Source organism: Pristis pectinata, chromosome 21 (genome assembly GCF_009764475.1).
Source record: "Pristis pectinata isolate sPriPec2 chromosome 21, sPriPec2.1.pri, whole genome shotgun sequence".
Classification (NCBI taxonomy): Eukaryota; Metazoa; Chordata; class Chondrichthyes; order Rhinopristiformes; family Pristidae; genus Pristis; species Pristis pectinata.
In genome coordinates this window covers 1349847-1364405 of record NC_067425.1, presented here as the reverse complement: position 1 = coordinate 1364405, position 14559 = coordinate 1349847, and the positions used below count along the sequence as shown (strand labels likewise).

The 14559-nt window shown below is 44.1% G+C and overlaps 1 protein-coding gene across 4 annotated transcripts in view; it reads left to right on the top strand.

Moving 5' to 3' along the window:
- Positions 1 to 14559, top strand: part of smg6 (SMG6 nonsense mediated mRNA decay factor) — a 305342-nt gene that overhangs the window by 280922 nt on the left and 9861 nt on the right. For all 4 annotated transcript variants that reach the window (XM_052035245.1, XM_052035247.1, XM_052035248.1 and 1 more), the window contains one exon: positions 5268 to 5479. In XM_052035245.1, coding sequence (XP_051891205.1) covers positions 5268 to 5479 — 212 coding nt within the window. The remainder of the gene's footprint in view (positions 1 to 5267; positions 5480 to 14559) is intronic.

Genomic DNA, 14559 nt, shown 5'->3' with positions numbered 1-14559 from the left:
TGAGGTGCCCGCTGGATGCTGCTGCTGGATTTTGACCAATAATGAATACTTCAAAGTGTGGTAGGATACCTGCTCAGTGTTGGAGTTTGATCTGGCTCTAATCTGACATTGACAAAGGCCAGTCTAATTCCCCGCAAACAATGTGCCATTTTTGTAAAGTACTGCCCTTGCCCTAACTCTTTAGATCATACTTCTAACAAATTGTTCACCTGTTTCAAATTAGTAACAAGAAAACTATAACTACAGGCAGTTAAATGGATTCAATCAGGGCACTGTAGCAGGATCCTGTCTCACTATCTGCCTCACTTAAACCTTTAGCACAAACCCAAATCAAATTGATGGGAGAGATTTTTTTAATTTTCCCTCATGGTACATCAGTGATTAATGTTCGAATTATATGATATCACAGAATCTGGAGAGTTAAATTGTTCCCTCGAGGAGTGTACTGAGCTTGGCTTCAGCCACCTTGTTTGCCATCCTGAGCACTATACCATATGTTATTCAGTGAGGATGATTGGACAATCATCATGAAGAATTAATAGTTATACAACACAGAACAGGCCCTTCTGTCCACCCTGTCCATACTGTTCATCACCCAAACTAATCCCATTTACCAGCACGTGGTCCATAGCCCTCTATCCCTTGGCGATTGAAGTACTCATCCAAATACTTATTAAATATTGTGAGGATCTCTGCCTCCGCCAGCCTCCCAGGCTGTGCGTTCCAGATTCCAGTCACCTCTGGATGAAGACATTCTTCTTTCTATCCCCTTTAAACCTCTTACACCTTCCCTCTGGTTATAGATATATCTGCTATGGGGACAAGTTTACTACTGACTACCCTATCTATATGGTGGGACAAGTGGAGTTTGGTGCAGTGGGAGGGTGGACTGTTGGGAATGTTGTGCGCTCCTTCTGTTGTTTGATCTCCACATGATCCCACTGGACTTTGAAGCACCCAGGGCTTCCCAGGTGATCTCCAGCAGTTTGAGCAATCGAGGGCCAGCAATTCTCATGAGGTAGTGGGGATATTTACATGTTTTAAGAGGCTTTGAAAGCTTCCTTAAAGTGTTTTCTGCCTTCCTGTTAGGATGGTGCCTGGAGCAGTGTATCCTTTTTCAGAGTCTGGACATATGGACGATGTGGCCTGCCCACTGGAGTTAGTTGAGTGTGACCAGAGCCTCAATGCTGGGGCTGTTGGCCTGGAAGGAGATGCTGACATTAGACCACCTGTCCTGCCAATCAACTTGAAGGATTTTGCAGAGAGTGCCTTGGCAGTTGTGCTCCTGTTACAAATTGTATAGTTAGAAGACGCTGAGTTAAGTTCTCTCTACACTCTCCCAAAGTAGCAATTATTCAATCCCTACAGGAAAAGTGGTCCAATCGTGGCTAACAAAAGCAGGTCTAGATTAAAAGAGGCTTATAATATTGCCCAAAAAAAGCAGTTAGCCTGAAGATTGGGAGGATTTGAGGCTTCTAGAATTCTAGAATGACCAACTCAGATAGAGAGAAAATATTAAAGGGTAAACTAGCAAAGGCACAAAGCATTGTATAATCTTCCAGAGGTTTGTACATAAATGAAGGGAAATCATGAGGGGGAATAAGGAAGTGGCAGAGACATTAAATCTTCAGTGCAGTGACACTAAAACCATTGCAGAAATTGTGGGGAATCAACCTGTATAGCTGGGAGCATGCGCTATAGGGAGGGTGAGCAAGCTCACCACAGCACCTTTGTGAGTGGGAGGAGTGTGAAGGGATGTGGTAGGAGACAGTACAGTTAAGGGGATAGACAATGAGTTTTTGCAATACAAGAACTGTTGTTCGCCTGGTCCCAGGATTGATATCTACTATGGAATGGAGAAGAAGTGTGAAGGGGAGGATCCAGTTGTTGTGGATCAACCACGAGTCAGGTCAAGAAGAGAATTTGCTGAAGGAGGCCGAGGTTTAGGTTAAGTAGCTGAGCCACAAGAGTAATTAATCTCTCAATTGTTGCATGCAAATGTGCATGAACTCAAGCAGGTTAGAGAATAGAATGTGTTGCTGAAAGAAGGGGCACAGCCCGTAGTGGGGAAAGAGGGAGTCAATCTGCTGGGAAGCATTTCCTTAGTGTTGGAACCAAGGTCCTGCTGAATCATAACTGATGGTGTTGAGAGGACTTTAAATTAGCCATTGAAGGGGAGGATTCAACTGAAGGCGTATTCAGAAAGTTAAAACAAAAAGATCTAGAGCATGGTAATTATATGGGATGTTCTAGTTACCAGAATGTGGTGGGAATGGACAGAGTGCATGTGTAGTAACTGTGCAGAAACAGAGTCAAAGTAGGGACTGATGGTATAAAGGCAAAATTAAAGGTTCTTTATCTGAATCCACAAAGCATTTGTGACTAGGTGTGTGAACACATGGTACAAATAGATCTAATGGGCATTGTGGAGTTTAGTTGTAGAATTGGATTGGAGGAAAAGCTTGTGGTAGTCCTGAGGATTGGGAAAATTGTAGTGATCAGCAAAGGTTGACAGAGGAAGAAACTGAAAGGAGAGCAAGCTAGTAAGAAGCTTTTGAGAAAACTAACTGGAAGAACTTATACATTTATATTAGAGTCACAGAGTTATACAGCATGGGAACAGAGACAGGTTGGTCCCTCAGAAGCTGAGATGGGAAGTTAGTATTGGAGAATAACAAAAAGGTAGAGTTTTTAACGTTTTGTATCCATTTTCAAAAATGAGGGGGAGGGGAGAGTTACATAAATAATAGGAAATCAAAGCATGAATAGTAAGAATAGGCCATTCAACCCAATGTGCCTGCTCTGTTTTTCAGTAATATCATAACTGATCTTTTACCTCAGTGACATTTTTCTGCACCAATTTCATATCCCTTGATTCCCTTCAAATTTAAAAATCTATCAATTGCAGTCTTGAATGTACTCAGAAACTGAGCCTCCACACACCTCTTGGGTAGAGAATTCTAAAATTTTGCCATTCTTTATGTGAAGAAATTACTTCTCATTTCTGTATTGAATGGCAAGCCCCTTATTCTAAGACTGTAACCCCCTGGGGTATCTAGAACTCTCAACCTACCCTGTCAAGTCAATAAGAAGATAATTTATTTATTAGTCACATGTACATCGAAACACACAGCGAAATGAGTCTACGCAAAAGATGCATTTCACTGTATGTTTTGATGTACATGTGACTAATAAAGATATCTATCTATCTATCATTCATTTAATCTACCTTTATCACCCTGAAGCCTCCCTACATCCTCCCCATGCCCCGACCCAGCTTTATGTCATCACCTAACTTGGACATGTTACGTTTCATCCCCTCATCCAAATCATTGAAATAAGTGAACAAAAGAGAGCAAGGAACTTAAATGAATGCTATTGTCATAGAAATATTATTGGACAAACTAATGAACCTGAAGTTGACAAGTCCCCTGGATCAGATGGTGTGCATCCTAGGGTTCTTAGGGGACGGTTGCAAAGTTAGTAATTGGGGAACACAAATGGTGCACCACTGTTTAAGAAGGGAGGGAGACAGAAAGCAAGAAACCACAGGCACGTTAGCCTGTTTTGGGGAAAACTGCTGGAATCTATTATTAAGGAGTGACGACTGGACACCCTGGAAGATTGATTAGGCAAAGTCAACAAGGTTTTATGAAAGTGAAATTGTTTTACAAACATATTAAATTCTTTGAGGATGTAACTAGACAATGGAAGTAAGTTGATGTTATGTAATTTAATTACCAGATGATATGCAGGTAGGAAGTGACAGCAAGGATAAGGGCTTGTAGTGTTATATCAGCAGATAGAGGACTGAAAACAAAGATAAGTGGGTTATTTTTAGCTTGTCAAGCTGTAACAAATGGGGTGCCACAGAAATCAGTGCCAGTAACAGCATCACCGACCGCTTCTGCCTGACTAATTGCAGTCTTTTAATATAATTATATTTTGGTGACCAATTTTGTCTGTGTGTGTGTGTGTGTGTGTGTGGTGGGGGCGGGCGGGGTGGGAGCAGAGGGAACACATTGGATTTCTGACAAGGATGATTGGCATGAGTACAAATGTCTGCTTTAAATTGACTGGTTGCAATCTTCCTGGAATATTGTGGAAATAATGGGTGTCATGAAAAAGGCTGGAAATTCCTATAAGCAAACCTTTGCAAGCCGAGAAGGTCCTCTTTTGACAAGTTCTGGTTTTGATTCTGCAGACTGCACTAGAATTCTGGTAACAACACAGTTGGAGGACCTACCACAAGTAGTAAAGGTGATGCACCATGCATCAGTCCTTCTCTAGAGCACAGGTTTTATTGACACACAACGATGTGTATCTGTTTTTCTGATATCGGGGGGAGCTGTGGCTGTAGATGGAGAGTTGATGTTTCCTCTGCTCAGGGTATCTATGCCTGGGGTCTCTGGTCTAGGTGTTTTAGAGAGATTCCTGCATGAAGTGATCAGTCATGACCCAGGCTGTTCAGCATGATGACTTTGGGTCACAATTACTCCCAAGACTAGCCACGAAAGAGACAATGCTCCCACTGTCCCTCATTGGTGCCACCTGGTGTGGTGCCAAATGTTTTCTAAGAATTCCCATTCTCCTCCTCTGACGTCAGTCTCACTCCAGATTTCACCACCATCGTGTGGGAATAATATAAACAACGAGATGTATGACAGAGCGTGTGGATTGACTGCAGGCTGGGTGGGCAAACTCCCAGTCATCTTTGACTTGCTGTTAATGCCGGATATAATGCCTTGTGTCCTGATAATCCATTTGTGTTGTTACTGATTCTAGGAGATACAGTAAAATGATTCAGAAACTTGCAGAAAAATTAGGAGAAGTAGCAGTCAGTTCAGCATCTGAAAGAAGGTGAATGGGCTGTTGTCGGTTCTGATAGTGTCTCATCTGTCAAACTGTTGTGTTTTGCTCCTTCATATACGGATTCACTGGCAGGTTGGTTTTATGGTCCTCAGTGGGTTTGGCATTTCAGTGATTAATTCAGTCGACGGGCTAAGCAGACAGGATGAGCAAGAGCTTTGGTACCTAGGCAGCACCTTGCTGCAGTCCTGTGGTGAGACACAGCAATCACTTCACTGGACACTGCATTTCTGCACTCACTTGTGTTGGGTGCTTATATATATATTTTAGGAAGATTTCACTGTGCCTGTGTAATCTCACAGTGGAAGTGTTAATATAATGAAATTTTGGATAATTTCCTGCCTTTTCAAATACTGGATGTAGAATTGACAGACTATCTGTGCTGTTTAATGTTTCAGTGATTAATGAGTTGGATGGTCTGGCAAAAGGCCAGGACACGGACTACCACGGTGCAAACCATGCCAAATTGGTGCAGGAGAGAGCCAAGAAAGCCATTGACTTCCTGGAACAAAAGTTTGAATCCCGTGACTCATGTCTGAGGGCTCTAACCAGCAGAGGTAATGAGCTGGAGTCGATTGCATTCAGGAGTGAAGACACAACAGGGCAGCAGGTAACTGACACAACCCTCCTCCACCCTCTCTCCTTCCTCCTCCTTTACGGTCTAGTGTTCCTCATCAGTTTGTCATTAAGGAGTTGAGCAATTAGAGGAAGCTGAAGCTTCAGTTCATCACATACAGATGCTGCATGGTCATCGAACCAGCTGCATCTTCTGGTTGTTCAGCTGGCTATTAAAGATGCCGTTGGTACTCCTCAAAGAGAAACAGTACCTGACCAATATTCCCACTTCAACCAACATCATCAACAATAGATCAGCAGGTCTGTTGTCTGGTTTCTACATGTTTCTGTCCACAGAGTGACAATTTCAGTTGTCTTATGTAGTACTCGATCCAGAGTTCAGGAGTTCCTATTCCACAGTGCGTTCAAACTTGAATTCACTAAATTTGCTCTTTTGTGAGCAGGCTTCTGGATTATCATAAAGACCAAACCAGTCCTCCAATGTTGTGTAAACTCCCACTGCTCTGACCTCTGCACAACTTCTTACTCAGTCAAAATGGCCAGGCAAATCAGTCTACCATGAGCAGGGTGAATAGTTGCCTGTCTCCAAGTCTCTTCTACTGCATTGTCAGCTAAAACTTCTAAAGCCTGCCATATCCAGTCACTGTAATCATGCAAGACCACACAGTTGGGTGTGAGGCAGAAACCAAAAGCGTTTGATGCTCTCCTGTTCACTCTCTGTGTTCCTTCAGGAGTGGGTTATTCTGAGCACTGAGGGTTTTGGGCTTCACATCTTGTTTCTAGTGATAAATGTTGGCAATTTTTGGTTACATGGAAACGAGCAGGAAGGCTGTTCAATATCTCATGAAATCTGAAGCCCTTATTCACATCAAGACAGCTGCCTTTTTGTGTGAGTAGTTTCAGAAAGTTTCCTTGTTGGTACTGGCTCTATCCTCCAGTTTTGTTCCCCTGATGCCCTCAGAGCCTGCATGATCAAGTCTAGAGCAACGTGATCCAGAAATGCTGCCCTCCAGACACAAGATAAATTACCGTTCTTAAAAAAACTTTGTGTGTTTTTTGTAACTTTATGAATTTCTGTTCATCAAGATTTGGGAGGTGGCAGTGCAAGGGGTTTGATGAATTGCTTAATCCTGTTATGTAGCTATGTCCCAGCCTGTATCAGGTATGGACGGGTTTTGTGAAAAACAGCTTCAGAGAGACTTTGAAAAACAATTGTCCTTATTTCATTCTTCAAAGGAAAATCACTCTGGACCTTGAGTTATTCAGAGCCCACTTTCATCTGACAGTATTCTTTAAACAATATACACATTCACAGGCAGAATAGGGAAACAATTTCCTCTGACAGGAGAACCTGGGCCAAGAGGCACAATCCTAAAATTTTGGCCAAACTAATCGGGAATAAAATCAAGAATCACTGATTCACATAAAGGACGTTCAAACCTGGGCTCTTCTCTTTAAAGGTTGTGGATGCTGCGATCATTACCAAGGCACATTAAGATACTTGAGAGCTGTGCTGAGGTACAAGATAATTCCAGGAGTGGTTGCAAAGAACAAACTGCTGGGGGAGCTCAGTGGGTCAGGCAGCATCTGTGGAGGTAAAGGTGTGGTCAGTGTTTCAGGTGGAGACCCTGTATCAGGACTGAGACTGTGGAGAGAAGATAGCCAGTATAAAGAAGTGACTGGTTACCTCCCCTCTACACTCTCAGTCCTGATGCAGGGTCGCAACACAAAACATTGACCATCCCTTTGCCTCAACAGATGCTGCCTGACCCACTGAGTTCCTCCAGCAGTTTGGTTTTTGCTTCAGGTTTGAGCATCTGCAGTCTCTTCTGTCTCCAGGAGTGGTTGCTGCAGGGAACAATGGAGTTGAAAAGCAGCAACTTGTATTAGATGTCATCTTTAACATAGCAGTACATCCCAGCAGACCTGCCAGAAATCTGACAATGAACCACAGAAGATGTTAGGGCAGGCCACCAAAAGCTTGGTGGGTTTAGAGGAGGTGGAGGGAAGGAATCAGAAATGCCAGAACCTAGCCTCAAAAACAGAAGTCATGGAAGTCAGTGGGAGAAGAGTTAGGTTCAGCAAGCTCAAGAGACCAAGCGGACTGAGATTGCACAGTGTTGTGGGGGGTGAAGTGGCAGAGCTGGGGGTGAGTCCGTGCAGAGACCTGAAACCAAGGCAGAGATCTTTTATATCAAGTTCTTGTTCTCTGGGCAAGAAAGTCACGTAGAACTGGAAGAGGAATATCGCTGGGCAACCTCCTATTGCAGCCAGTGGGGATGTCAGTGGTGAGTGAATCAAAGCCTGGTGCTGCACATTTAGTAACAATTCACTCGGTTGAGATTACAGCAGGCAGATTTAAGCAAATTTTAAACTGATTAAGGCATTTTAAAAGAATTTAATCCATCCTCAAGAAAAGAAGTCTGGGAATGTAACAGGTCAGGGAACATGCAAGCAACAGGGCAAGAAGCTCAACCAAAGGCTGAGGGGAGCTTGCCTCAGAGTGGTTCTGCAACACCAGCACCAGGAAGGAGATTCTGTTAAGAATATAATGTAAGAAACAGAAGCAAGGTGAAGCCATTCAGCCCAAAGTGCCTGCTCCGCAATTTAATAAGATCATGGCTGATATTTTATTTCAGGACCACTTCCCAGTGCTAACTCCATATCTCTTGATTTCTTAATATTCAACAATCTATTACTCCCCATCTTGAATACAGTATACTCAGTGACTGAGCCACTACCACTCTCTTGGGTAAAGAATTCTAAACATCCATCACCTGAGTGAGGAGATTTCTTCTCATCTCTGTCCAGAATGGCTCACCCCTTATTTTGAGACCCTTGGTTCTAGACCCTCAGCACAAGGAAGCATCAACCCTGCAGCTATCATGCCCAGCCCCAGAAAATCTTTTTGGTTTCAACGAGATTAGCTATTTTAACTTTACAGAGCATAGTCTAAGTCTGCTCCCTTATTGGGGAAAACCCAACCTTGGAATCAGTCTACATAAAATGAAGTCACTCATCCAGTGTCTTACTGTTAGAGTTATTAATCCAGTATCACTGGGTTACTTACAAATGTTATGTAAGGAAATGTGGTTATCTATTTTGCACACAAGGATTTCTCTGTAAGATGCACACAGCACCAGCTGAAGCAGCTTGTATTTCCTGTTCGTCATTGACCCTGAACTGAGTGCCTGCAGAAGGCAGTTCACAGTCAACCACGTTGCTGGGGGTCTGGAGTTGCATATAGCCCTGACCAGGTAAGGACATTAAACAAGATGCTAGCTTTTTTATTCCAGATTTATTTAATTACTTGAATTTAAATTCTGTAGCTGCCAGAGTGGGATTTGAACTCTTGTATCCAGAACAGCAGTTCAGGTGTCTGGAAACCAATGCAGTGATTGAACTACTGTCCCACTGTACCTACAAAGGCAACCTGCTCAGAGTGTTCAGAGATGGGAACCGGGAGCCCTCAGCTGATCTGACCGATATGATTCCAGCCCCATGTAGTGCGGTTGGTTCTTTTTGCCCTTTGAAATGGTCAAGCAGGCAACGGTCCTGTAAACAGAACAACTTGGGACATTGAATATATTTACAGCAAATTAGGAAGCTGATGGCCTATCAAGAATTATTGGATCAAGCAGATGGCAGTAATTCAGTTCATAATCTCACCTAATAGCACAGCAGTGAAAGAAAAAAAAGACTTGCATTTATATAGCGTCCTTCATGTCTCTTTCAGAATACTCCAAAATGCAGCACAGCCAGTAGAGTGCAGTTACTGCTGTGGGGCAGTCAGCAGTGCTTCAGCCCCAGCTCATGAAATCAGATTGTCTAGCCAGACTGTATGTCTGTAACTGGGTTGGACAGTTCCAGTGGCCATTAGAACAGGCATTTCTGCCATAACTTAGCGCGAGGGGCAAATTAAACCCTTACACCAATCATCATTTGCCACCATCGGCACTGATTAACTCCAGCTAGGTGGTTTTAATATCCATAGGTTGCCTTTCCTAGCTGTTGTTTATTGACAGTGTGGGATTAAGCAGCCCGTGCAGAGGGCAGTGAGAGACACAAAGAGTGTTGCGTGGAGTGGACTGCCCTGTTACATGGCCCCATTCTCAGCCTCCAGTCTGGGCACCACAATGTGGAGGTGCACCAGAACTGTTGCCTCTGGCAGTTCTAGTCACCATGTAAACTTCATGGTCTTGCAAGGTGTTTATTGTCCATTTGTTCAGAGTGTACCTCACTGGGGGCACATAAGCCACTGCCATAAACAGAGCTCAAATAAAGATTTTATGCACACGCTCCAGCATTATATAAACTGCAACACAGGCACATTCTGAGGGCAGGAGCTTCTTGGAAAAACTTGTTCTCATTTCCAGCAAACCCCTACCTCCCCCCGCCTCCCCCACCCGCCAGCCCCCAACAAAAAAAGACTTTCAACTGCTGCTGCGCACTGACTCCTTGAGATTAGTTGCAGGTGTAACAAGAACACCTGCAAGAAAGTTTGAAATCTAATCTGGACAGTATTCTGAAGTGGTTACAGCACCACATTGCCTGAATCCGCAACATGTGGGCTTCATTACACTGCTGTGCTTGCAATGAACATTTGGCTGCTGGAGAATTTCCCTGTACTTGACTGTGATGTTGTGCTGCCTTTGCCTGGTGCTGGAACCTAGTGGCTAGAGAAACTTCAAGGCAACACTGTACCCTGGCTCTCACCTGTAGGAACCATTCATCCAATTTACTTTGCTCCAACAAGCCTGCTGCCCTCATTTATTGTCACCCATTCAGACCTTACCCATTGTAAATGCACAAAAAATCCAATTTAACAATGTTTTAGAGATTTCTTATGCTCATTGGAGGAATCCTCAGACTTCAAACCTGGAGCAGAACTCATGATCTAACAGGCAGTGTTAATCCCTACTCTCCTACATGTTTCTGGGTACTGGACAAGCCGTTGGGAAAATATCACCAATGCAACAGGAACCTATGTGCCTGTGATGCTGCTGCAAGTTTTTCACTGTACCTGTACCTCACCGTACTTGTGCACATGGCAATAAACTCAACTCAATCTCCGCAAAATTCTCCAACTTCATTGGAAAGATAAGCAAACCAACATCAGTGGCCTCTCCCAGGCCAACGTCCCTGGCACTGAGGCACTAATTCTACTCGGTCAGCTCCATTGGATAGACCATGTCATTTACGTTCCTGACACCAACTCTCAAAATATAAGCACTGTTCCTAACTCTGTCACAAGGTTACCAGGCAAACGGGGAAAGAAGATTCAAGAATGTGCTTAAAGCTAACTTGGAAAAAATGCAGTACCCCAATAACTCCTGGAGACCCCTGACCCCTGGAAACTCAGAATGGAGAAGAAGCATTTGAATGATACTGAAGTCTGTGCACTGGGAGCAGATAGAAGCCCTGCAGTGGCAGAAGACATAGAGCACCTTACAAACTGCTCTCCTCCCACCCCCCACCTCGTCAGGCATCTCCTGGAAGGGTCTATGGTTTCCACATTGGCCTCGTCAGTCACCCCCAGAACTTTGCCAACCACAGTGGAGATCCCAAGGGGTCGTCTAAGAGAAGTGAGAAAGGATGTCAGTGGCAGGCCAGCATTTAATGCTCACCCCAAAATCTCCTGCCTTGGGCCACAGCTGTCTGTGTGGTGCAGTGCTGTTAGGCTGGGACTTCCAGAATTCTAATCCATTGATGAAGAAGGGTAAACCATGTATTTCCAAGTTAGAGGAGCTGGCAAGTGAGGGTGTGTCTACCTGCCCTGTGCTTCCAGGTGGCAAAGATCATGGGTTTGGGAGAGGCTACCAAAAGATTTTTCCTGAGTTGCTCCAGTGCCTCTTGTCCTCTCATGGATTGTACACACTGCAGGCACAGTGGCTGCACTGATTTTTGTTTAAGATGGAGGAGTGTGTGTCAGTTAAGCAGGGTGCTTTATTCTGAATGGTGGTGAGCTTCATGTGAGTTGTTGAAGCTACACTCATCTAGGCAAGTGGAGAGTGGTCCATCACACTCGCTTTCTGCCCAGTAAATGGGCAAAGGGGTTTGGGGAATGGGAAGGTGAGTCATTCATTGCAGGATACCTAACCCCTGACCTGCCCCTGTAGCACAACATTTATATGACTGATCCAGTTAAGTAGGTGGTTACAATCATATTCTCATTATGGTAAAGAACAAAGCCATTCGGCCCATCAATTCCTTGTTTGCTCTGTAGAGCAATCTAACAAGGTATTCTTCTGTTGGAGATGATCAACACTTGACTCTTGCAGACACAAGTTTGCCTTCCCTTGTATGTGTTCCACGCCACTTACCAAGCCTAATGTTGTTAAGGTCTTTCTCCACACTTCTGTGGGCTGCCTCATCATCTGAGAAGGTGTGAGTGAAATGAAACACAATCATCCCCACTCTTGACCTGTTAATGACAGGAAGATCCTTGAAGCAGCTACAAGTGGTTGAGTCTGTGATATGACCCTGAGGAACTCTTGCAATGATGTCCTGGGGCTCCGATAACACCACCATCTTCCTTGTGCACGTACAACTACAACCACTGGAGAGTTTTTCTTTGAACCTAGTCAACTTCAGTTTCACCAGGACTCCTTGATGCTGCACTTGTGATGTTGATACCAGTCAAATGTGATGTTGATACCAAGAGCAGACGCTCTTCTCCACTGAATCTCTGGAAGTCAGCTCTTTTATCTATGTTTGAATCAAGGCTGTGAAGTCTGAAGCTGGGTGGTTTTGGTAAATCCCTGATTAGCACTGGTCATCTGTCAGTGGAAATTGAAGGGAGCTTAGTCGGTGACTGATCTGGTTGTAAGAGGCAGAGAATAAGGGAGCAAGGAAGGTTCTCTGATTGGCAGAATGGTGCTCCCCAAGGATCTGTGCTGGAGCCTTGGGATTTTACTGTATTTATAAATGGCAGTTGAAGGAACAGAGAGATACATATCTAAATTTGCAGATACCACTGTTAAGAGGCACATTTTGGGAGAGGAAGCTACCAAGAGACTGAGACAAATTAAGTGAATAGGGAAAATCGTGCAACAGTGTTTGACATGCCAAAGACTTGAGTTCATCCTTTGTGGATCCAGAAAAGATGAATCAAAATTTTTCTTAATGGCTGCAGACTGGTAAATGTGGAAAAGTAGAGGTATTTGGGTGTCCACATACATAAATTACTGAAATGAGAAAGTAATCAAACAGCTTGTGGAATTAATTTCAATGGTCTGGAAAGACCAAGAGGAGGGAAGTGATACTGCAAGTGGACAATGTACCTCAGGTCTTCTCTAGAGGAAAAAGGCCCAGCCTGTTCAATCTTTCTGGCAATGTGTAATCAGTCTGTTCCAGTATCATCCTTGTGAAACTTTTTAAACCTTCACCAGTACTTTTAACTTTTCTACATTAAGGATGTCAAAACTGTGCCTAGTATTCTGTATGGTCTAACTAAGGTTCTGCGCAAGTTTAACGCCTTTCCTTTTTAAGCTACAATTACTGATTTTAGAAGTATTACCAGATCCTTTGATCCATGTCCCCATTTTGAATCATGTTCTCCAAGGACAATGTGATCTCTACAAAAAATACCAGCTCTCACTTTCTGGAAGAAGCAGCCTTTGGCAATGGTATATAAATGATCTAGACTGGGGTTTGATGAGTACAATTTCAGAGTTTGTAGACAATTCAAACTTGGCAATACAATAATTGATGAGTAGGAAAGTAGCCAATTTCAAGGGGACAGAGGTAAAATGGGCAGCGGTATGGCAGGTACCTCTTATTATGTTTGAACATTCTGGGAGAAGTGGAAGCAGTAAGTCTCAATGATGACAGCATCAGGGTATGCACAACCATGTGACTCTGACATCCACCATCATGAAGTGCTTCGAGAGACTGGTCATGGCACACATCAACTCCAGCCTCCCAGACAACCTCGACCCACTGCAATTCGCCAACTGCCGTAACAGCTCTACAGTGGACGCCATCTCCCTGGCCCTACACTCAGCTCCGGAGTATCTGGACAGTAGAGACACAGTCATTAAACTATTGTTTATTGACTGCAGCTCCGCCTTCAATACTATAATTCCAAGCAAACTCATCACCAAACTCTGAAACCTGGGACTCAATAGCTCCCTCTGCAACTGGATCCTTGACTTCCCGACCAACACACTGCAATCAGTGAGGATAGGCAGCAACACCTCCACCACGATTATTCCCAACACTGGTGTTCCACAAGGCTGTGTCCTCAGGCCTCTACTCCCTATAAACTCATGACTGCCTGGCCAGATTCTGCTCTAACTCCATCTACAAGTTTGCAGATGATACCACCATAGTGGGTGGTATCACAAATAACGATGAGTCGGAGTACAGGAAGGAGATAGAGAGCTTAGTGGAATGGTGTCATGACAACAACCTTTCCCTCAATGTCAACAAGACAAAAGAGCTGGTCATTGACTTCAGGAAAGGGGGTGGTGTACATGCACCTGTCTACATCAATGGTGCTGAGGTCGAGAGGGTTGAGAGCTTCAAGTTCCTGGGAGTGAACATCACCAACAGCCTGTCCTGATCAAATCACATAGATGCCACGGCCAAGAAAGCTCACCAGCGCCTCTATTCCTCAGGAAGCTAAAGAAATTCATTTTGTCCCCTTTGACTCTCACCAACTTTTATCAAAGCACCATAGAAAGCATCCTATCTGGATGCATCACGGCTTGGTATGGCAACTGCTCTGCCCAGAACCACAAGAAACTGCAGAGAGTTGTGGACACAGCCCAGCACATCACAGAAACCAGCATCCCCCCCATGGACTCTGTCTATACCTCTCGCCGCCTTGGTGAAGTAGTCAGCATCATCAAAGATCCCACCCACCCCAGACATTCTCTCTTCTCCCCTCTCCCAGCAGGCAGAAGACATAGGGGCCTGAGTGTACGTACCACCAGGCTCAAGGACAGCTTCTATTCCACTGTTATATGACCATTGAACGGTTCCCTTATACGATAAGATGGACATTTGACCTCACAATCTACCTTGCTATGGCCTTGCACCTTATTGTCTACCTGCAACGCACTTCCTCTGTAGCCGTGACACTTTACTCTGTATTCTGTTATTGTTTTT